Below are 23398 nucleotides of genomic sequence, written 5' to 3' on the forward strand. Positions count from 1 at the left end.
ACTTCTTTACAAGGCAAATAAACCTCTCGAGTTCTAGGAAAATGTTGCAACCTACAAACAAGCTACAATTTCTGTAATTGTTTCACATGTTGTGGACAGTAAGGACAATGACAGAATTAAAAAATCTAGAAAACATTGTTCGAAAAATGAAACGAAAAGCGAGACAGACCTGCATAAATGATTATTTTAAATAAGATAAGATGTAATGTATGTATGTACACTTTAAATAAATTTGTAAACAGCTTTATTTTAAGTCAAAAAAAATTTCTTAATTCTTTACTAATTTTATTAAAATTTATTGACATAAATATTTAATTTATGGCCGATCGTTTTTGTTTGTTCGTTACCATTTTAAAAAAATCATAATGTGTACTATTTACATGCTTAGTTACGAGCTGCTAATGAATCGGTTAAAAGGTCACCCCGCTTATAAGGTCACTTTTGCGATGTCCCTTAGGGTGACCTTATATCGAGGTCTGACTGTATATATATATTTATAAACTTAGAGTTAAGTTAAAAATATTACATTTCTATAAATACTTTAAAAAAATCAACAAACATTTTAGTATCAAAGGCTACTAAACTTTCATTTGTAGAAACTTACTTTATCATTTCTTTCACACAGGAATTTCAGCTTTTGAGTTTTCTTATGCATAAACACACCATCCAAATAACCAGTTTCTACATTACATATTTCTATTGTTTTATGGCCCCATCCCAGGATGTGGCCTGCCAAATGTACGCTACAAGGAAGAAAAAAATATTTAAACAAATGGAAGATTAAAAGTAAATCACACACAAACTTAAAACTACTAATTTTAAGCTACAACCTGAAGTTGTACTTTTTAGATGATAGTAAATGAAAGATCAATAACATAATTTTTAAGAGCAAAAATTTGCAATTAATTATTATTTTAAAGGTTTATTTATTGTAAATAAATTCCTTCAAATATTTAGCTTTAACTCAGTTAAAGATGCCAATTTTTAAAAAAAATGCTTCAAAATCTTCATAATGTATGTGTATGTTTTATCATTCTATAATGCTAAATGTAAAAACTATTAGTAAAAGAGATGTCATGTTGTGTTCATTTAACTAACTTTTATGTAAATGACCATACTTAATATGAATAGTAAAAAATTTTTTTAAAAAATAAATTCATCCAGTAAGGATTTCATTAATATTAAAAAAAGACTACAGATGCTAAATTGACTTGATCTGTAAACTTTTCAACTAAATTTAGTTGAAGCTCTGAGGAGCTGCATATTTTAAGCATAATCTAATAAAACGCAATTTTTTAAACTTCACACTCAGAAACTGTAGCTACTACTCTTGTTTGGTAGTTAAGAACATCGTAAAAGCATAATCTAAATAAAAAGCAAGCATATCTTTGATTATAATAGTTTCATTCCTTTTTTGTCTGTATTATCATGTAAAAATATTTCCTTCAATTGATTAAGAATTCATTTAATCCTCCTCTTTATAAATCATTAATATGTTTTTCTTAATAACTTAGGCATTTGTGCAGAAATCAAATTATTTAAATAGATTATTTGTCTACAATTGCCTAAAATATTAACATAAAACTCAAGAACAGTTCAAGTTTTATTACAATATTTTTACCTTTATAAAATAGCCATTAACTTCCCACTGCTAAAACTGTTCTGCAGATAATACAATACAATTGAAAGAATATTTTTAAAATAGCTTTCAAGATTGAAATTTGGAAATATAATTATACAGGATAATATGTAACTGTTCCTATCATAACTGAATAAAATGTTACATTTAAATCCATTATTCTTTCAATTTACAATAATAATATGTATTGTAAATAAACATTTATAATAATAACATTTATAATAATATTGTAAATAAACTGTTATACATTTCAAACTTGATAATTATTTCAAACAGAATAGATAAATGACGGTAAAATCAAAAAGAAAAAATATTTCTTACCTACAGATGTTGGCATCTCTCCCCACTGAAGAACAACATTTTTATTAACTTTCCCACAAGAATTTACATAAACTCCTTTATCTAGAAATAAAAATAAGCAATTTATTTTAACTCATAATAAATAATTTCAGTACCTTAAACAGAACAACTCAAAAAATAGGATGGAAAAATTCTACTAAAAATCATTATCTTAAAAGTTATTTCAAAATACAGTAAAAGATAAGAGAAAGAAAAATACATAGCAAATTTTTAAAAAAATGGAGATGCCTTAAGTTTTAAAAGATAAGTATGTTGAGTTCCTTAAATATAACAAAAACGTTAAAGTGAGAACAAGCACTGATCTCGTGACAATTACTAAATATAGTTAATACCACTTTAAAATATAATTATTTAAAAAAAATTGTAAAACATTAAAAACTATCAACACCTTCTTGAATGTTCTGAGTAAATTTTCCATTCCAACTGTTATGCTGCAAACAATTTTTTAAACATCTTAAAACATTTAAGAATCAAACTAATTTATGTAATACTTTGTATTTGCATGTTTTTATTGCTAGAAAGCAAAGAAGATGTTTAATTATAAACTACTAACATTTTTAAGGATGTTTGGAAAAGAAAGCTCTTTTTCTGTTCAACTCTTAACAAAGTTGTAATTCTTAAATAAAGAGAAGGATCTTGAGAAATCTTATTTTTCGTGATCAACAGTCAGGTTGAATTTTTCTAGCAAAGAAAATAAAGCTCGAAATGGATATTTAAAAAAAAAATGGACAAAATATTTCAAGGAAGATAGGCATTTAAACAACTTAATGTGAGTGTCGAAGAAAACAAGCATTTAATTCAGATTTTTATACTACTGTTATAATTATTTTTCAAAAGAATTACCTGGAACTAAAATAATTTCATAATGCATGCATCTCTGCATATGCAATTTTAATTATAAGTAGTTCTTCAACAGACTTTCACAAATTCTGAAAATAGTTAAATAATTTTCTGAACCTCAGACTTTTAGCTTTGAGAAATGAAAAGGTTTTCGAAGAATATATTTGTTTTTATTTTTTAACTCATCATCTGAGATCATATGAAAAGTTACAATTGCAACTTTTCAAACTATCCTAGTCAACTTAACCTAGCAGTCCAAAATCTTAATCCATAAGGATTATTCCTAGTGCAGTGATAGGACATGTGCCTATAATACAAAAATATGATGGAAACTTAAAGCATTAGCATAGAAGCAAAAGAATCATTGTGCTGAGACAATTCTTATAAATATACACTTTAAGCTTTATTTACTTTTTTAAACACCCATTTGTAAAACTTTTAACCCCTTATTTTGAGCTATATCCAATTTTGTAAAACATATATATCAAACTATGTTCATTTTCTTACATATGTTTTTTAGCTGTATCCAAAACAAACAGCTCAACAACAATTTAATCTTCTTAATATATTGCAGATTAAAAATAGTTTTATTTTAATTTTATCAGTTCATTAAATTTTTTATGAAATTTATTATTTTAATTAAATATTTAAGAAAGAGTATGTTAATAATCATCTTTTAATAAAAATTGACCTTTTTTAAAAAATAGTCTGAACATAAAAATTGTCACTTTAAAAACAAGAATAAGAACATTTACATATATTTGTAAGAAGTATATTTGTATAAGTACATTTAATGTTAATATTAATGGCTCAATATGTATAGATATATATAACATTGTTAAAAAAATAAAATTTTTCATAATTCATCACAAACAACTTATTCTATACAGGTTGTCCGAAATACAACAAATGTGGCATGCATACAGAATTTAATGGTGGGATCTTTCCCAAGTTTTCCTAAAGTGCCTTGCATTTCTTCGGTTTCAGCTGAAACTGTGCTGACAGCAGATTCAATACATTCAAAGGAATGAAACTGCAAATCTCAAAAAGTTCTGATTTTATAATAATGAAGACTCCACAGAATAATTTAATGTACAACGAAATATTTGAAAGAAATACTAAACTTTAATATGTGTGATGTAAAATGCACAGATTAAACTCAAACACATATTAAATATTCAGTTACTTTTTAGTATCTGCTCAACATAGCACATTTTGTCGCATTGTGTGAAAAATTATCAAAATTAAGAAAACCATCATTTTTAACCAAATTAACCACACAAAAATTATAGAAAACAGAAAGTCTTCTTAATAATGGAGAACTAGTTGTTCGGGTACATTTTTAAACTGATAATGCAACATATGATTAGCAATAATTACAATAAAACTATAATCAGTAATTTTAAATCTCTAACAATAACAGTTTATACAGATAGAAAATACTTTTTTCTTAAAAAAATTTGATAAATTCTTAAAATGAGCAGTAAATAGCTGGAATCAAATGTAAAAGAATTTATGTTCAGTTATAAATTTTAAGTATTGAAATTATACTCACTATCATAACAAAGAAGAAGTTGCAAGCCTTTGGAATTGGGAAGAGTGACTATAGTGTGAGGTGTAATGGAGCCCTGAGACTAAAAGAAATATAAACATGAACATTAAAAACTTTTGAAATGCTTTGGACAATGATTAAAATAAACTAATTCTAAAATTAAACTAAATGATTAAAATAAATAAAACTAAGTAAAATTCTGACATAAAATTACAAAACAATTAATTATATCTATAAAAAATCATACACATAAAAAAAAAAGATTCTGCACAATCTAGCAGAAAATATATTGTGTAAAAAAAGGCCCATCAGCAAAAAATAAATAAATAATATAAAATAAAACAATAATACAATTCCAATGTGTAAGATGCAGCAAGCATATAAAAATAGAATAATAATAATAAAAAAAAATACTTGTATAAATGCCTTTCTAATTTAGGACCCAATAAATGTTTCAATGATACTAACAATTCTTTTTAATTGTCACACACATTTAAAAAACCAAATTAGTTCATTTTAATATATATTTCATATGAAAAATCACATGTATTCCAAATTAGTTTCAATTTCCTGTTAAAAAAAGTTCTTTGTTACCACTACAGCAGAATGCTTTAAAATTTAGTGTTTAATGTTAGTATTTTAAGGCTTTTAAAGACAATTTTTGAAGAAAAAACATTATGAATGCAATTTTTGATTATAAAACAGATTTTAATTATATTTTATAAAGTTTGATAAAACCTTAAATAACCCAAGAATACAGGGATTAAATATAGGAACTTTGTATATTAAAACCAGAATTTTAAAAAGTATTTATTAACTGACATTTATTATTCTCTATGCATACATGCACACTAGCAAACATTTCAGATTATTTAACATAATTGCAATGAAATACAAATCATGAAAACATTTAATCAGGGAGCTACTTCAATTCCAAACTTCCTTATGATTTTTGTGTATTGTTTACTACAACATTAACTGCTTATCATATCATACTTATTTATTAACCTTTTCAAGAGGGATCGACAAGACATCTAGGTCTGTAGGGGTATCTTTCTGCGACTGGGGGTGGAAATTGTAAAATGTAGTCTCTGTTCGTAAAAAAATGGTGACGAGAATGAAACAATTTTATACTCCCACTGTTTTTCTGAAACACGGTTCACTACTTCTTTGACTATCGTATTTAGGGATAATACAAGGGCCACCAGAGAGGGACTCTTGTGCTTTTGTATCACTTTATAAGTGCAGAAATCCTTTTTCAGTGGTTTTATTAGATTCAGCATAAAAAATTAAACAAATAACATTTCACATATCGTTTTCTATGATAAATTATCAGCCTGTCCTATGTTATTATAACTTATGCACCTTCAAGCATTCATTCATTTGCACCATGTAACACTTTGTCAATCTTTTTGTTTTGAAGTTTATCAATGCAGAATCTCAATAAATAATATTTCAATGCCTATAGGTACATTTATGTTTAAAAAATTAATGAATGGAAAAAATAATAGAAACAGCTCTTTCTTTTTTGCTGTTATATCAATCCCTCATTCACAACAATTTCTGCAAAAGCAAAATTTAAAGAATCAAGTCTTAGTTTACAATAACATACAAAAGTTTTAATAGCTATAATTATCAGTACCTATAATAATAACTATTTAATACATTACAATTAATATTTGCAATTTTAGTACGTTTATTAAGTATTTCACGTTTAATTTCTATCAAAAAAATTTTACAAGCTGTTTTTTAATATATTCATATTAAAACAAATTTTAAACTATCTCTCTGTTCTACAATAAGTCTGAGTAAAAATAGAAGAAATTTATATAATTTCTGATGCACGAAAAGACAATTTAACTACAAATATAACTATTTGAATATATTTTTCATCTTTAGAATTGTTAAATCTTTTTAACTTATGAAAATACTTCACTTCAATCAATGATAAATAGTTTTTACCACTTTATTTGCCGGTTTTACGTTTTCACTATTAATGATAATAACAATAAAAACAAGAGGGGGAAACGAAGACAATTCTACTATAATTCCTGGCTAATTTGATTGATCTGTTCTTTTCAGTAAGAATGGTCGTTACTATTGAAATTATTTAATCAAATAAATCGCCTTAATCTTATTTAATAAATTATTAATCTTATTAAATAAATTGTGTGATACATAAAAAAACTACTAACTACAATAACTTGGTTAATCATTGACAAAAATTAATACAACATTTTTAATTTAATTTTATTTTCTAAATAGCATATATCGTAATTTAAATCACTAACTCAAAAAATGCTTTAGCCAGTTTCTAAATTTATTTATAACATATCACTCAGAGCCTTATTCCTCTAATCTCTTAGTTCGAATCAAATATGTGCTTTGATTTCCAAAGAATTTTCTTTTAAAATAGCTCCCCAACAAGTAATACATGAATATTTCAATTATTGTGCTTCAGTTGCAAATGATTCATATAAAATATTCATATTCAAAACATCATGTCATTTTCTTATTGTACCAAATTTCATAAATGAATGCATCTTACAGAAACTATGTAGAAACTATAATAGAATTTTTTTTTTTTTTAAATTCAGGTAATAGATTTATAAAATTTTAATGTTCTTAAAAATTTAGTTCGATCTTATGAAGATAAACCAACGAGATATTATTAGACTTCATAAAAAGTAACTTAAAATTAAATTGTATCTAGCATAATGAGAGGGGAGGAACACGAAAATTGTCACAAAAGAAAAAAGATTAGGAAGAAAAAAAAATACCATTTATGATATCATTACAAATAAAGCATAAAAAATACAGTATTATAAATTACAATTTCAAAATCCGCAATCTTTGAAATCCTTATATAGCCAAAATCATGAATGAAGTTACAGCTAAAAAATGTAAATATATATATGAATTTTTCCTACAAAATAAATATCTTTATTAAAATTCATAGTAAAATATTTTCTTCTTGTCTGCAACAATTACAATCAAAAGTTTAAAAAACCAATAAGCACCACATTTATACCAAAAATAGAATAGAAACCCAAAAAATATTATTTATTTGAGTTTATTTAAAATATTTTACTTCAATATTTATTTCAATTTGAGATAATTTACTTTGACGGCTATGATTACTTGATATTTTTATGTATAATCAAAATTGCTATTCGTTAAATTAAAATAGCAATAAAGAAATTATCGTTGAAAAATAACTTTAAAACATTTTTTTTAAACAAAAATATTTTTTACAAAATTTAAATTAACTACAAAAAAAAGCAGGAAAGAAAACAGTAGATGTATACCCAAACTTATAATTGATATTTGAAAGTAGGTGGGAAATGTAGAAAACATTCTCTACCCTTATGAGAAAGTGTTGCATAAAACAATAAAACACATCCCACAGGCACCCCTTCCCCCAGAAAAAGGTTAAAGCTGAACTATCTATATTAGAGGTTTATACTTAAAGAGTTTTACAACAAATAGCTTCACAATTGTATAGATTAGGGTTGTAGTAGAAAAATGTGGCAAAATAAATTGCAACACTTAATAAAGTTTCCATTCTTATTCTGCTTCAAAATCCACATTTCATTACTTTTCAGTCAAAAGATACATATTTACACCCCAAGTTGCTTAAATTATTGAATAACTGAGTCAGCTCTTTAAATATAAGAACTAAAGCTTATTTTTAGCTAATTCACAAAGTTCTCTATCAAGAATAACTTTTTGATAAGAAAACTAGCATTTGATCAGAAAATTATCAGTTTATTTAGGGGAAGTCATAAGATTACAGGGTGGTTCATAACTATACGTCAAAAATGTGAAGGCAGCTAAAGGTGACCTAAATAAACTGATTTTGTACAGGAATGTACAATATATGCTCAAATGCAGTGTTAAAAGTGCTAGCATGGAATGCAGTATTACTCCCAAGTAATTGAAAAACAAGTTAGATAAAAGATTTATTAACAGTTCCTAATATTAACAGATTTATTAACAGTTCCTAATATTAAGAGATTTATTAACAGTTCCTAATAGCTTGCAACCAGTTTACAATTAAATTATAGAATTACTTGATAGAGCGAGTATCAACAAGATTCAAAGAAGTGGCGCATGAATTGGTGTACATTAGCAAAAACAGTCGGCACATTTTCAGTGGCAACCAGATCTTTAGATGCTTCAAAACTATTGATTGTACAGGTTACTTGTTTTATATTCAAAAATTAGGATTAGAGCGCATGAAGCCTACTAAAAGCTAAATAATGTATTCATATTTAAAACATACTCAATTGCGAAACTATCCAAAAGGAGCGCAAGAAAAAGATCAACGGAAATATTATTATTCAATTAAAAAATCATCAAGGTGCTTAATGAAGTGGAAATAGATGCAGAAAATGTTTAACAGTGACTATAAGGCTTTTAAAATGTAAAAATATCATATAATTTAAAGAAAAGAGCTTTGAAGTAAACTAAATAAAAGATTTAAAAAAGTTAATTTTATGTAAAAAAAAAAAAATTATTTATTCAAGTGTAAACTATCAGCAAAAATAAAATACAAAACTTTATGCATAAAATTTACATTTCCTTGAATCTCTTACAGATTGAAAATTGTCATCAAATCCCACGAAATTAACTCCAATGAATTTTTTCTATGATTTATCTTGGTGATGAGAATTTGTGTGACACCTCAAAATTTTGGCACGTCTAAAAAGATACTTGTATAAGGAATGGGGCAAAATATTAAGTAAACTGCGCCATGCATACATATAAAATTCAGTGACCTGCATACAACTCTGCATTAAATGCAAAGATCTTCACTTTGAAAATTTGTTATTATATTACAGGCAATGAAGTTTTCAAACTCATTTGAAAGTCTGGTACTGATATTTTGCTAAGCATTAAGTTGTAGAGCATGTGTGTCAACTTATCTCTTATAACCCTGTAATTTTAAACTATGCACAAATTTTCAAACAAACCATAGAGTGAGGGATATTTGTGTTGCAGTATGCCACTTATTGTAAGTTTTTAAGACTAATTTTGTATAATTTATAATAAATATCTTCCACGTTATTATGTACATCATGACAATCAGCCACAAAATGTCAAGATATGAACTAAAGTGATCTTCAAGAACACAGAAACAGATTCCTGTGGCTAAATATTATATTAAAACTATTAGTCTAGTAAAAATAGCATGTAGTCTAGTACTCTAACAAAAAGAGTACAAACTTTACTCACTTAACTATACTTTTACTCTAGTTACATCAGAAAAAGAATAAGGTAAACTACTAAGAAAACAAAGACAAAAAACACACAATTCAATGATGTCTTGATAACTACATGCTTGAGAACTAAATTTAACATCAATAAAACAAGTCCTAAATAAAGCAAAGAGAAAACTTTTGTTACTTTTAAATCTATTATATGTTATTAACTCAGAAAAAAAACTTCTTTTTATTTAACCAACATATTAGTCATTGTGTTTCTTTGGATTATTATTTTCTTAAGTTTACTAAAGTTGCAATTTTTAAAATACCATATTTATTGCAATATAAGCCACCCTTTCCTTTTCAACGTTACTGAAAATTGAATGCAGCTTAGAGTCGAAGGTGTAAAAATTTGTTGAATGGGAGAAATTTAGTTTTTACCCCTTTCAAATGGAAAAATGTAATGATCCATTCTGGTCACTGCACTAGTCACGTCCCATAGGTATATCTTTTGCGTTCAATCTATCCTGAACATGATTGTCTGCATAACAAATGCATAGGATTTCATAATAGACAACTCTTTGTAGGAAAACAGCGACACCAGCACCGATTCCAAAGTCAGTTGTGACAGTGGGAGTGACCAATCATTTTCGGAGAAAACCACAGAAAACTCAAGCATCAGTTACAAAAAAATTCATTAAAACTCAGAAGGATATTAAAATAATTTACTCACATGAGCGGGTATATAAATATCGTAGACATCACCAGAATCCAAATCTAGAGCCTGAAAACCTTCAGTAGAACCGTACACTACTTTGAGCCAAACACCCTCTTCAATCGTCATATCTATTAGAGCAGGCCAGTGAGCTAAGTCTGCGAAAGACTTGAAGGCCATGAATTTGTGATACGGTATTGGTGCCCATTAATAAATTTCTATGCTTTCTTTCAAGGCGATCAAAAGGAGCTTTATTCTTTCAAATTCGACTGGGAAAAAATTATAAAAACAGTCACTCTTTGGTATAGTAGTGATATATTACTCATAAAGTTATTAAAATTATAAAATAAAGAAATCAAATTCTGGTAAGAACTGGACTCTTAATTAGAATTAATCATCATTACAATGCTGTGATAAGTAGTCTAATGAAAAACCTACAAACAGGTTTATAAATAATATTTGTTATGCTTTGAAATGGATTTACGTTTAAGGTTATACACATTAGAATTGATGTAAATATAAAATTCAAAATAAAATTTTAAATATTAACATCACTAAACAAAGTAATCATACTTTTGTCAAAAGTAGACACTTTACAAGAATTCATCACTGTTTGAGTCATTAAAATGAATAGTCTAAATATAAACACTGCAAGCTGTTTTTTATAAAGAAAAAACACACTTATAAATACACAGTGGTACCTCGTTAACGTGAACATGCTTAACATAATTTTTTTTAACAGGGTGTGTAGCCAGATTTTTCAACAAAAAATAAGTACCTTTTATATACTTTTTAAGCACTCTAATTAGGATCTGTGCAGTAATAAACACATTTTTTTTTCTATTGTTTAAAGTTCTTACTTTATAAACATAATAAAATTCAAAAGAAACAAAATTAATTTATAAAATTCACAATCAATAAAATTCAAGAACATTTTTAAAAAAATTACACAATCATGATAAAGTAACTAGTTTCTGATAAATATTGCAGAGAAAAATGTGAAAATCGTGCCCTTTTTTGTAATTTAGAACGAGAATCGACAAGGCAAAGAAAAGAAAAATCTCATTTTAAAATATAGAAAATTATGCACTTTTTACAAACTCGAATTAAAAAACCACCACCTTTAAGGGCGTTTAAAAAGCGCAAATAAAAAATAAGCACTTTTTAAAAATGTTACGCACCCTGTTTAACATGAACTAATTTTTTATTCCCTGCCAAATTGAATACGTACATAATACTTTAAAGTACTTTTAACATGAAATATCTTTTAAGGTGTACTTGAATTTCATTGCCCTTGGATTAAAATGTACTTTAAATGTGAACAAAAAATTCAGTTCCCCTTGAACAGGTAAGAAAACTAATCATTCACAGTTCTACAGTTCTAAGAGTTTTTTAAATGCTTTGTTATCGAGTTATTAATTACAGCAATTAAATTAATGAGTTGTATGAATTAAATCTGTTGAGAGAGCATTGTTGTTGAGAATTACAGGAAACAAGCCTTTTGTACTCTAATGTGAAAAGAGTTTTCTTCTACCTCATGAGTGTGAAAGTAAAGAGGCATGCTTTCTTGAAAAACCCATATTGATCCTTTGTTCATTATGAATAGTTATTTCTCCACCACTCTCATACCAAGAAATTGATATTACGGAACTGCATTTCTAGAGATAAATATGTGTGGAGCAAAGATTTTTCTTAAATTTCACTAACGAATACTTTAATTTCATAACGAATACTTTCATTTTTTTTTGTAATGAAAAACGAAAGCTTGAATCTTTTTTTTTTTTTTTGGATACAGTTGATAAGTTAGAAGACTTTTGGAAAGCGTGCGTCAATAAGAAACCAAAACAAGATATTACCAATTATCTTGTTAGTAATCCTCTTTAATTTGTGCAATGAATAAATTTTTCTCAAATAGTTACTTTTAACCCACTGATGGCTCTGCACAAAAAAAGTTGGCTTTGAATCTGCAGTCTTCTCCACATAGCAAAACGGGTTTTTTCCATGCTAATAGATAGGAGAATAGTGCACAGGTGAGAAACATTCTTCTAATTTTACCTATTTGCTAAACAGCCAGTAGCATTAGTAATTTTTTATTTGCTTCAACAGATTTAAAAAAAAAAAGATAGAGCACCTGAAGTAAGAACATTTTTTAATTAAATTGATCTGAACTAAAATATTTTTAGCTTCCTTTATAACTTTATTCTATTTTTTGAAGTAATTGGTTGTATTTATTACGAGATTTAAAGAAATTATTTAATATAAAGCAGAAATAAAAACTAGATATATATTATAGTACAATTATAATTATATGTTTCACACATAAATAAATATGAAATCAAATATATATTAACTTACATATTTATAATGGGGATATAACAAAAAGCTTTTTGTACTACAAAAACCTTTTTGTTCTACAAAAGACTAGTTTTACAGACGCTTTTATTATGACAAGGCAATTAGGGTTTATACTAGACTTTAATTTTCACTTTTCTTGAAAATACAGTAATTGGAAAACTGAAATGTTAAGCATTAAAATTTTCTTTCAAAAATTACGATAAATTTTCAGTTCTTCTATTCTGCTTTTGTGTATAATCTTTGTTTTTTATATGCGTTTTTATAATAGCGCTGCATTCTTTAAGAAGTTTCTGATAGACATTACCTCTTTCAATGTTTTATGCATAATTTTTTTTGCAGAAAATATTATTTTTAACATTAAAGTTTTGTTTTAAGAATTAAGAGAATATTCTTTTTTATTCACCTTTACAACTTTAGCTTTTTTTTTTCAATAGCAGTTAGTTTTTTCTTTATCTTAAATATTTCTAATTATCTTAGTATCTAATTATCTTTGCTAACTTAAACATTTCTATTAAAACTTTTTCCCCTTTACCCCATATCAATTATACAGCTAAGTTTCGATTATTTTTCAACAATGACTAAACTTATTCCAATATAAAAAATATTTATTCATGTTTTTTAATTTAAAAAAAAAGTGTTGCTATTCGGTCAATTTTCTTTGGCCAAATATTTGGCTTTTTGACTATTGGATACATTTCTAATTCATAATAGAGATTTAAGACAAGAAAATGCAAATTAATAACAGATATAGAAGTTAGAAAACATGTATTGTAAGATTTTCTTAAAAATAATTTCTGAATTGATAATGTGAACTACTTTCAGCATGAACAAATTTTCTGTCTCCCTTCGAGGTGACATTAAACAAGGTTTGACTGTATGTACATAAAATTAGAGAATAGAAGAAAATAGAGCTACAAGTATGCTACGAAGCATAGTAAATAACAGTTTTCTTCTTTCTTTTTTTAAAATTTGTGATAAGTTAATTCATACTGAGAAGCAGTGCATAGCTGAATAAAATTTTGATACAGTGTTAACTTTAACGTGTGCCAAATAAATATTTATCTAGTATTTCTTTTGAATTGTAAGCATAAACACTACACATATTATGGACATAAATACAAAATTTAGATAACATAACACTTATGCATTAAATTCTTGTTTACCTATTTTAAAATGGATAGCACATTGAAGATCTCCTACATTTATCCAACCACTTCTTTTTTCAATCTAAAATATGATCACAGTTTTGTTAAGTAAATTGTTTTCATTAACTATAAAAAAAAAGAATGGATAAAAAATTAACTTCTTAAAATATTAACTTAAATAAAAAAAAAACTCATTTTAGTAATTTTTTTTTTTTTTTTTTTGTGTGGCTTTAATGCTTTTGTAATGAATTTGGGGCTTTTCATTAAGCATAACAATAACTTTTAAATAATTTACCACTAATATAGCAACCACTAGTAAAAATGGTCTAAAATACATTTTTTTAGACCTAAATAAATCTAAATAATCAAAAAAAAACAATTTAGGTATAGGTGTAAAATAAAAAATTACAACTTGTTAACTTAGTCCTAACTCTATACTATAGACCTTGGCCAAAGAATACCTAAAGAGGCCTTTTCATTTCAATTCTAACCTTCAGTAAGGATAGGTTCGAAAAGGGACGAAATATATTGCACCTCCAAAACCCGTTCTACTGTCTCCCCTACATTTTTTGTGGGGGTGCGTGTGTGTAACCCGAAACTAATCGACTAACCACAGTCGCAGAAGGGGGATTGCAACCTGCGGGGGTCAACTAGCTTTCAAAAGATATCAGAAGAAACTCACTCTTCATCTTATATTATGCTTTTTCTCTTTCTAAGAAAAACTTAAAAAATATTTTTTTTAACTCTAAAACGACTTTATTTATTTTCAAAATAGTTTTATCATTTTATTTAACATGCACTTTTTCTAATTATATCTTGAATTGTTTATTATTTTGATTTGATTATTTAGAGAACTAATAATAACCAGAGTATTTAAATTTATAAAATTTTACTATGTAGTCATATGAAAGTAATTCATATAAAGTAACTACATTAAAAATAAATTTATATTTTCTCTATAGATCAAATAAAGTTTGTTAATTTTTTTAAAATTGATTTGCTAATTTTTAAAACTTTTTATGTTAAAGTAAAACCTTGAGTTCAAGATTTTATTTTTTTATTGCGTATTTAATTTTCTTCTTTCAATTACAATTCAAATACAAATATTTTTCACAATCTTTTTTTAATTTTAATTATTTTTTTTAAAGATTGTTACACCGTTTTGAAACTAATTAAATTCTACCACTTTAAAAAACTATGTTAACATTTAATCCATTGTTTAAGCAAATATGGTTGCTTACTATGTAAATTTGATTTAGACTTAAATATTTGAATTTCGCAATTTGAAAAAACTAAATTAACCTTCACTAAAAACTCACTTCATTTTAATTATTACTTTTGCTAACTACAATTATTATTGTATAAATAACTCCGAACTGGAATTATGATTCGATCTTAAAAAATAAACACTGGGGTTATTTGTCACAAACAAATTGAAACATCAAAATTGAAAATTATTCGATTTAAGTATCACAAAATTTTAAATCATATTAAGACAGATCTAGTTTCCGATTATATCACTTAACTTATTCAAATAATTTAGCTCGGATACATTTAAAACTTTACCCACAAACTCATATTCATCATTTTTACTTACATTATTTCTTCTCAGTTATAGTTACTTTAAAAACTTATCGCCAGAGATATTATTTAACAATAATACAAAAGAAATTCCTTATTGATCTAAAGCAGTTATTTAGTATAAATTTATTAAACTGCATATTTTGAGAGCGCAGTTTTATATGAAGTTTACTTTAAAGGAATAAAGGAAAATATAACTTATTAAAAAGTGAATATATTTTATTTATCAGCTTTTGCTTGTTAAAAGGTATTTATATTTTATCAAATAATTTTTATCAAGTAATATCTTGTGATTACTTTATATAATAAAGGAACTTCATTTTTAATTAAATTATTATAACCCTAATAACAAAGAATAATGGTAAAAGGGGTTAATGAACGCATTTCATTTGTAAATGTCGTAAATAAAAGGACAAATAAATAACTTACAAAAGTATAACTTATTTCTAAGAAATTCCTTAAAAACTATCTTTGATAAGCTTTATAATTTTCTAAACGTAGAAGTAATATTATAAGAAAATTGATGTAACTCTTTCATTTCAGTTATGAGGATTCATAAAAAAATACCATTATTTCTGTCGTAAAAATAAATTATAACATTTTCGACTAATAAGCTGAAGTGACAGTTTAAATTTATTTTTCTAATAGATCATTTCGATGGATCATTAAAAACAACAAAATAAAACAATTCTATGTTATTTTACATTTTAGTACATAGATTTGTGAGACTGCTCACTGTAATTAATATAAAGATTTATCAAAATAATCGAAATTAATTTATAAAAAGTACGATAACGAAATTTTTGAAAGAAAAGGCATTTATTGGTTTTGATTAAAACTTACAACATAACAACAGATTGAGACAAGTTTACTTTACAAAATTTTATCAAATACAAAAATACAGAAAATTATGGTTATCTAGGAGATATATTCATATAGATGGCATGCTGGCTAACCCTGGGAGGTTTTCGTGTTTTTCCTCTTTATGTAATGCTAATGACGGTTAGTTTCCTTATATTTTAATTAACTATAATTACACTAATTAAAGTTTGCAGTATAGAAATTTCTACTAAAACTCTTCTCCATGAATGGCAAAAGAGGGTCAGGGAAGAGAAACTAAAATAACACATTGATTACATACTTTGTTCTAGCAAAAAGTTATGAATAAAAATTACATTATACACTTTTAATATGAATTCGAAAAATTTCTCGTTATTAAATACATAAGATATTGCATAATTACTACTCTTAATATATATTTTTAGAATATTGCGAAAAAAAGTTTTAAAAAGTGTATTAATTAGGAACTACAGATCAGGGAATCAACTAAGGAATCAGGTCTGAAAACATCAAAACCAGTTTGACTGTCTGAAGTAACAAAGAGTAGCTTAACTCTAAGTATTACAGCTTATTTTTATTTTTTAATTTATCGTGATGAAATTTCGTGGTGTTTATAATAATCACATTTCTCATTCTTTCTATTTCATCTGGCAATCAAACTGGTTTCAATATTTTCAGTGTTGCGTTCCTAAGCATCGATTCATTATATTTTGATATCGTTTGTATTTTTCTCTCGTGAATATTAATTATGACCACTAATGTTCTTTTACTTCCTTTTTTTTAAAAAGAATTTTACAATACATGCGTGTATTTTCATATTTTTCTTCATTTGCTGATTAAAATGAAAATTTCATAATACTTTAGTGTTCTTGTGTATTTACATTAAAGCACTAAAAACAGGGTTAAGTGCTTGTTCATGTTTGGATGATGCGTGGTCTTGTGTACTAGCTACTTTTTTTCCTAACCGTGAAAAAACATACTATCCCAGCTATTGGAGTAATTAAAACTATTTACGGAATGAAAAAATTGGAACCTTTTAAATTTTTTTAATGTAAATGTTTTTTTAAACCTACAAATGAGTGTATGATATATATTTTTTAAAAAAAAGGAAAACTGCAGTTTTGTGATGCTTTATAGTATATTGGAAGATCTTTACGTCATTTATTCGATTTTAATTAATCTCACTTTATTCAGCAGCTAATTTTTTTAATTCTGAAACATCTCTAAAAAACAAGAAACAAAGTTTAAAAAACGGGGAATCATGTATTTAAAAAATAAATTCCATTCTCAAAATAAATAAAAACAAGAAAATTATTACTACTAAATAAATAAAATGTATATAGAATGAACGAATTATCAGCAAATATAATTTTCATAATAAATTACAAGCTTATAACTAAAAAGAAAGCTATCGGTTTTTAAAGCGTTCCCCATATCAGTTCTTCAGGAGGACAGAGAGAGAAAAAGATTTTCAAAAGGGAGCAAGACCTCCCACCGAGAAGATTAGTGAACTTGGGGGTGGAAGTTGCCTTCCTCCCTTACTCAAAGGTAGAAAGTGACTTGTGTTTCAAAGGCAATATTACAAAAAGTAATAAAGATTAAAAAATTAACCTACATTTTCGTGGATAGGAAAGATTGAAAAAATTATTAGTATTTTTTTTTAATTGATCACTCCGATTCTTGAACAAGAAAAATCGATTCAAAGTATGACAAGCCCACCATAGACTTTACATGTTAAAAGCAGAATTGAGGAGTCTGCTTGGTGCAACACTTTTCTCCCGGCAACCACGATTGTGGACCCGACTTTCTGATCATTTGAGCGCGCCCCTTGTTTTTTGTTCGCCAAGCTATAGACAAACAGCATGTAGTGAGCATTTATGCAAAATTTCAATAAGATAAGGCAAACAAATATTTAAAATATCACACTTACCAATAGAGAAAATAACAAAACAGGTTTTTAGCTGCAGTAACTGCACTTATATTTAAAAAAGAATGAAACGGGGAAGAGAAGTGTAAAGGAATGTAAACAAAAACTGCTGATGAGTTAAGAAAAAGTATTGAATACAGTTATCATTCAATATCAGTTTAAATCACTGACTCATTAACCTTTACTATTGAGAAAATAGCTGAAGCAAAATTTAAAAGAATAAACTAAAAAATAAATTAAATTCCTAAAATGTTTAATGAGATAAACACATTTAAAAAATATTCATCATTTATTAAATCAAACAAAAAAGTGGTGTTAAAATATTGAAAAAACGAGTAAAATAAAAACCAGTCTGTGCTCTTTTTTTATTTTATTTAGACACAATAAAAATAGTGGGTACATTTAATTAAATTTGTTAACTAGCTATATTCTCAAGATCTGAATGTCAAAGATAAATTTGACATCAATTCCAATTTAACTCTCAATGAAATAATAAGAGTTATAAAAACTTTTACAAGCCTTAAAAGAGCTTAATCTTTAAAATGCTGCTTATAAAATAACAAAATCGTTTAAAAAAAATTGAAGCTATTTTTTTAATAATATATGACATTTAAATTAAAACCATTAAAATTAAACAAAAATACAGAAATTAATTTAGCCACTGTAGTATTTGTAAAGTTTAATATTGAAACCTTTTTTTATTTATTTAAATGTAGAATACCAGTTAATAAAATTAGCCACTTAATACAATCAAACTTCCTAAGAACGAATGATGCTTTATTAAGTGACAGGCACTGTATATTATTAAAAGACAAGTCTTGCTGCAGCTCCCTATAAGAAAATGGGTTTTTAAAACTTTTATAACTTCTTCTCTAACTAGGACAAAAAAAAAGTTTGGGAGAGATGAAAACGAATTTGTATTTAATATTGAAATCTGAAATTTAATGATTTACTCATAATAAGCTTAAAAGTATATTTGGTTACCGTTAATAATAAAAAATAAATGAAATCAAATAAAAATTAATTACATTGTCTAAAATCAAAAGCTGAATCATAAAACATGCATTAAAAGCTATTTCAGTTTCCCTATAAGCTAATAAAAAATAATTCATTAATAACTAAAATATAACTGTAAGGAATATATAAAAAACAATCCTGAACTTGAATATGTGTTAAACTGATAATACACTAACTAATACTCACTCCATCAGTTCTTAATATTTTGCTCCTCAGCCATGAGAGGTAATATACGCATACTCTACATTTTTCGCCAGGCACTGTGACAAGAATATTTTGGCCATCTAGGACTTCAATTTGCCGAAATTTTCTCCTCGATATTAACTGGTACCCCTTACCTTGACCACTACGGTCAAGAAGCATGAGTCCATTCTCTGTACCAATCAGCAGATTTACTCCTAAGTAACAACAGTTTATATTAAAAAAACAATAAAGTAAATTTTAGCTACAAAATTAAGTTCAAAAAGAAATTTATATAAAAAATGATAATTCCAAGCAACAGTGTGATAAAATATTGCTATCAGCAATGTAAAAATTCCACCTAATGCTTAAGTCACAGTTAGTAGCACAATCAAATAAATAAGTAAATTACACAATGCAATGAATTTAAACTAGCTTTTAATCTATTTTAATAAATGTTAACCTGCTTTAATTCCAATTAATATCAGCAAATTACTAATTAATTTTTTTCTACAAAATAATTTATAATTTTATTATGCCATATTAAAAATTTAATGTCCTTGTTCGTTACCCACGAGAAAACTTAGAAGGATACACAATAAAACATTTAAACATCGTGTTGAATAATGAGTGATAATTTATTAATAAATTAATAATGTAAGGCTTACTGTTTACTTTTCACACTAAAAATAAACACCATCAAAGACTTTAAAATTATTAAAAAATATTTCACTATTGAATGCTTGACTTTCAAACAAATGGCATGTTTTTACAGTTTTTTATTTATTTATTTTGATTTCCTTTGCGAGCAGCAGAAACGATCATCGCCTGGTAAATTACCTTGAATAGGCAAGATCCGCTGTTTGAAGTGAAATTATTTAGTTGTAAGTGAACTCATTTATTTAAGAAGGTTGAAATAACAATCATATTTTAAAATAAAACAATTTAATTTGATAACTATTAATGAAAATAATAATGAAATTATTAACGAAGTTAAACTCATAAAATCTATATGAAAAATATTAATGGTTAAAAGCCTAGTTTTTAAAATATACAAAACAATGCCATCCAAAAATTTTTAAAACAATTATAGTCTTTTTCTTGGTAAAAAAGCCAGCAGTTAAAATATGCAAGTACATACAAACGTAAGTCAATATAAAGGGCTATAATGTATTCAGTCTTGTTCTAAATGTATCACGGTTTTTTTAAAAAAACTCACACCTAATTTTATCACTAATCTAGCACTAAAACTAAATCAGGTAATTTGGATATAAACTTTTGATGTTTGAGAAAAAGGATTTTGTTTTCAAAAGGAAATGAACACATTATGAGGAGTGAAATAAGAACTAATAAGCACTTCATAGGAACCCTGTAACAGAATTTAGGTTTCAGGAATAATATTTACATAATTTACTTTGCTAAATAATCGTGTATCAAAAAAGAGACGGAGAAAAGATTTTTAAAAAAGTGCTCGATTCTCACTCCATAAGGCAGCACATAGAATATCAGAGTTGAATCGTACTTTCTTATTTCTGGAGTGTCATCAGATGACTCGTGCGATGTTGGTGTAACATTGACACTAACATGGCTCTCTCTCCTTGGAGATGGAAAGGGACCAGTACCATCACCGAACCCAAATGTGAGAAAAGAGCACTGTTTGTGTTGTAGTTGAGGAGGGGCCTTTCCAACAGCTTGCCTATACTGTTACATAAAAGAATAAAGTTATTCAATTAGAAAAATAAAACTAAGAGGTAAACAGACAATAAAGCAATATAAAAAGCAAGCATCAAGAAACTATAAATATTAATTCATGCTGTATTATTTAAAATTAGCACAACAAACAAAGCCAATACTTATTTTAAAAAAAGTGGTGATTTTATTTTAACATTTAGTGCAATTGCAATAACATATAAAAAAATTTTTTAACACTTACTTCCTGATATATCTGCAATAAAAATTAAGATACTTTTATTATACTGATTTCTTTAGAATATTTAAAGCAAAAGTCAAATTTATACATAAGTAATATTACTTTTCATTTCAGTTAAAATAAAAACTAAATATTTTCAGCAAAAGTTATGTCATGAATGTATATGTAGTTACATATGTTATAGTGAATGCTAAAAACTTGGTAATTTCTCTTTCCAATAACATAACTAATTACTATTAAAAAAGATAACCATACACAAAAATTTTAATGAGACTTAAAACTAGAATATTATATTATGTTGTTCCATTTAAAATATGTTATTTATAAATTCTAAAAACAAACAAAAAAAATTATCATAATTCCTACTTAAAAAGCATAACTCTCTCAAATAGAAACACATAAAATTTAAGCGAATATTTTATTTAAAAAAAAAAATCACATATTAATAGCACATGTGGGTATATTTTCTGATAATTAACTTTAAAAATTATTAATGTTTCAGTCACCAGAATATCTTACTTAAAATATATATTGAATGAGCCAGTTATACAAGTCACAATAGGAAAAAACGAATTTCTTAATTCTAACTAATATTTTGCAGGGGTGACATTAAAGAAATAGGGAAACAGAAGGGAAAAAAAATATTATGCTTTAAAAACAAATAAGAATATTTTAAGTGCAATAAATGTATCAAGTAACAAATCAACTAGATGTTTCCAGGGGTCTGTCCAGACATTTTGTGAAAGGTCCGTTTTTGTAAAATTGCGAAAAAATTAATCGTAATTTGTGAATAAAAAATAAATGTTAAGTCACATTCTTTCAACCAGGGTCCTGCTTTTGTGAATTTGTGCAAATAGGGTCCTGTTATTGCAAAAATCCTTTACAATGAGTTTTTAAATTGTAAATGGATACAAGATTATGCTCAACACTGTAAAATAATAATAAAAACAAATTAAATTTTCAAAAATAAACAGCTATTGCTGCCCCTAAATTAGAATTGCAACACACAAATATTTGGTTAGTCTATACTTAGTTCCTTTGCATTTGTCTTTCTCTCCCCCCCCCCCCCCCCCGCTTCCTGGGAAAGGTTCATTCGATTAAAATAAACAATAGTGAATATAATCAAATCTGTGAAGGGTCCACTTTTAAGTTAAAATATTTTGTTAAGGGTTTGTTAATGGACCCAAATTTCTTCTAAATAGACCTTAATTTTTGAAACCAATGCCATACAGTATGCTTATTCACAGCACTACCCCCTGACACTTGACATATTCGGAGTTCTCATGCAGCTAGTGATAAGCAGTGTATGGTGTACCTGCTTTTATAACAACTAATATTCCTACTCTGAACCGACAGGATTTTTGTCCACTTTACACACTAATTTACTTTTCACTCAATAGCAAAGCAAAGACAGCAAGAACTTTATTAGTTACCATATATATATTATATTAAATATTAACTCATGCATGCATTTTAAAGTTTAAAATATATACACACTTAAATATAGTAATATAGTTAACAATTATGTTTAAATTGAGATTATAGTTCAAAATTAACTCTTACTTTAATTTAAAAAATCTGTGTTAAAATATAAATTTTGGTCAGTAATTTTATAAAAAGAGTTTTCAGAAGAACTTTTGTTTATTATACTATGGTCAATACTTAAAGTTTATTTATATACACTGGTTATTTTAGATAATAGTGCATAATAATGGTAAAAATTTTGTTTGATATAATTTGAATTCTTAACTGTAACAAAAGAGAAATTTTTCAATACACTTTTTCTCATAAGTTTAGCTACTTAAAATATCAATATTAATGTTATACCAATACATAAAAGCAATTCTTAAGGTTTTTGATAGCTTTCACTGTGATGGTTTCACACACAGTTATCTTAAAAAAACTAAAAGTGCAAAAAAAAAAAAAAAAAAAAAAAAAAAAAAACTCGTTCACAATAATTAAGTCTTACTACAATTTTAGGGGGGATATTTCCGTATCATGATACGGAAATCATCCCTTTAATAATAAATTGAAAACGCTTAAAACTAATTTCGTTGGATTTAATTGACGTGTTTACATAATTGCATAAACAAGCAAATAAATTCATTGG

The 23398-nt window shown here is 26.1% G+C and overlaps 1 protein-coding gene across 3 annotated transcripts; it reads right to left on the bottom strand.

Moving 5' to 3' along the window:
• Positions 1–4394: 4394 nt before the first annotated feature.
• Positions 4395–23227, bottom strand: LOC147812705 (serine/threonine-protein kinase mig-15-like). Of its 3 annotated transcripts, none has more exons than XM_087158593.1 (5): positions 20881–23227; positions 19365–19576; positions 13832–13895; positions 10332–10471; positions 4767–5954 (listed from the first exon to the last, which is right to left on the bottom strand). In XM_087158593.1, exons 2-5 carry the CDS (start codon positions 19539–19541, stop codon positions 5943–5945), a joined length of 393 nt encoding a protein of 130 aa, XP_087014719.1. In that variant the 5' UTR covers positions 19542–19576; positions 20881–23227; the 3' UTR covers positions 4767–5942. The 3 variants fall into 3 exon arrangements, with proteins under 3 accessions (XP_087014720.1, XP_087014719.1, XP_087014718.1); XM_087158592.1 differs by lacking the exon at positions 4767–5954 and adding an exon at positions 8971–9095; XM_087158594.1 differs by lacking the exons at positions 4767–5954; positions 10332–10471 and adding an exon at positions 4395–4473.
• Positions 23228–23398: the final 171 nt, after the last annotated feature.

Source organism: Parasteatoda tepidariorum, chromosome 3, assembly GCF_982258835.1.
Source record: "Parasteatoda tepidariorum strain Cologne lab strain chromosome 3, Ptep-v5.0, whole genome shotgun sequence".
NCBI lineage: Eukaryota > Metazoa > Arthropoda > Arachnida > Araneae > Theridiidae > Parasteatoda > Parasteatoda tepidariorum.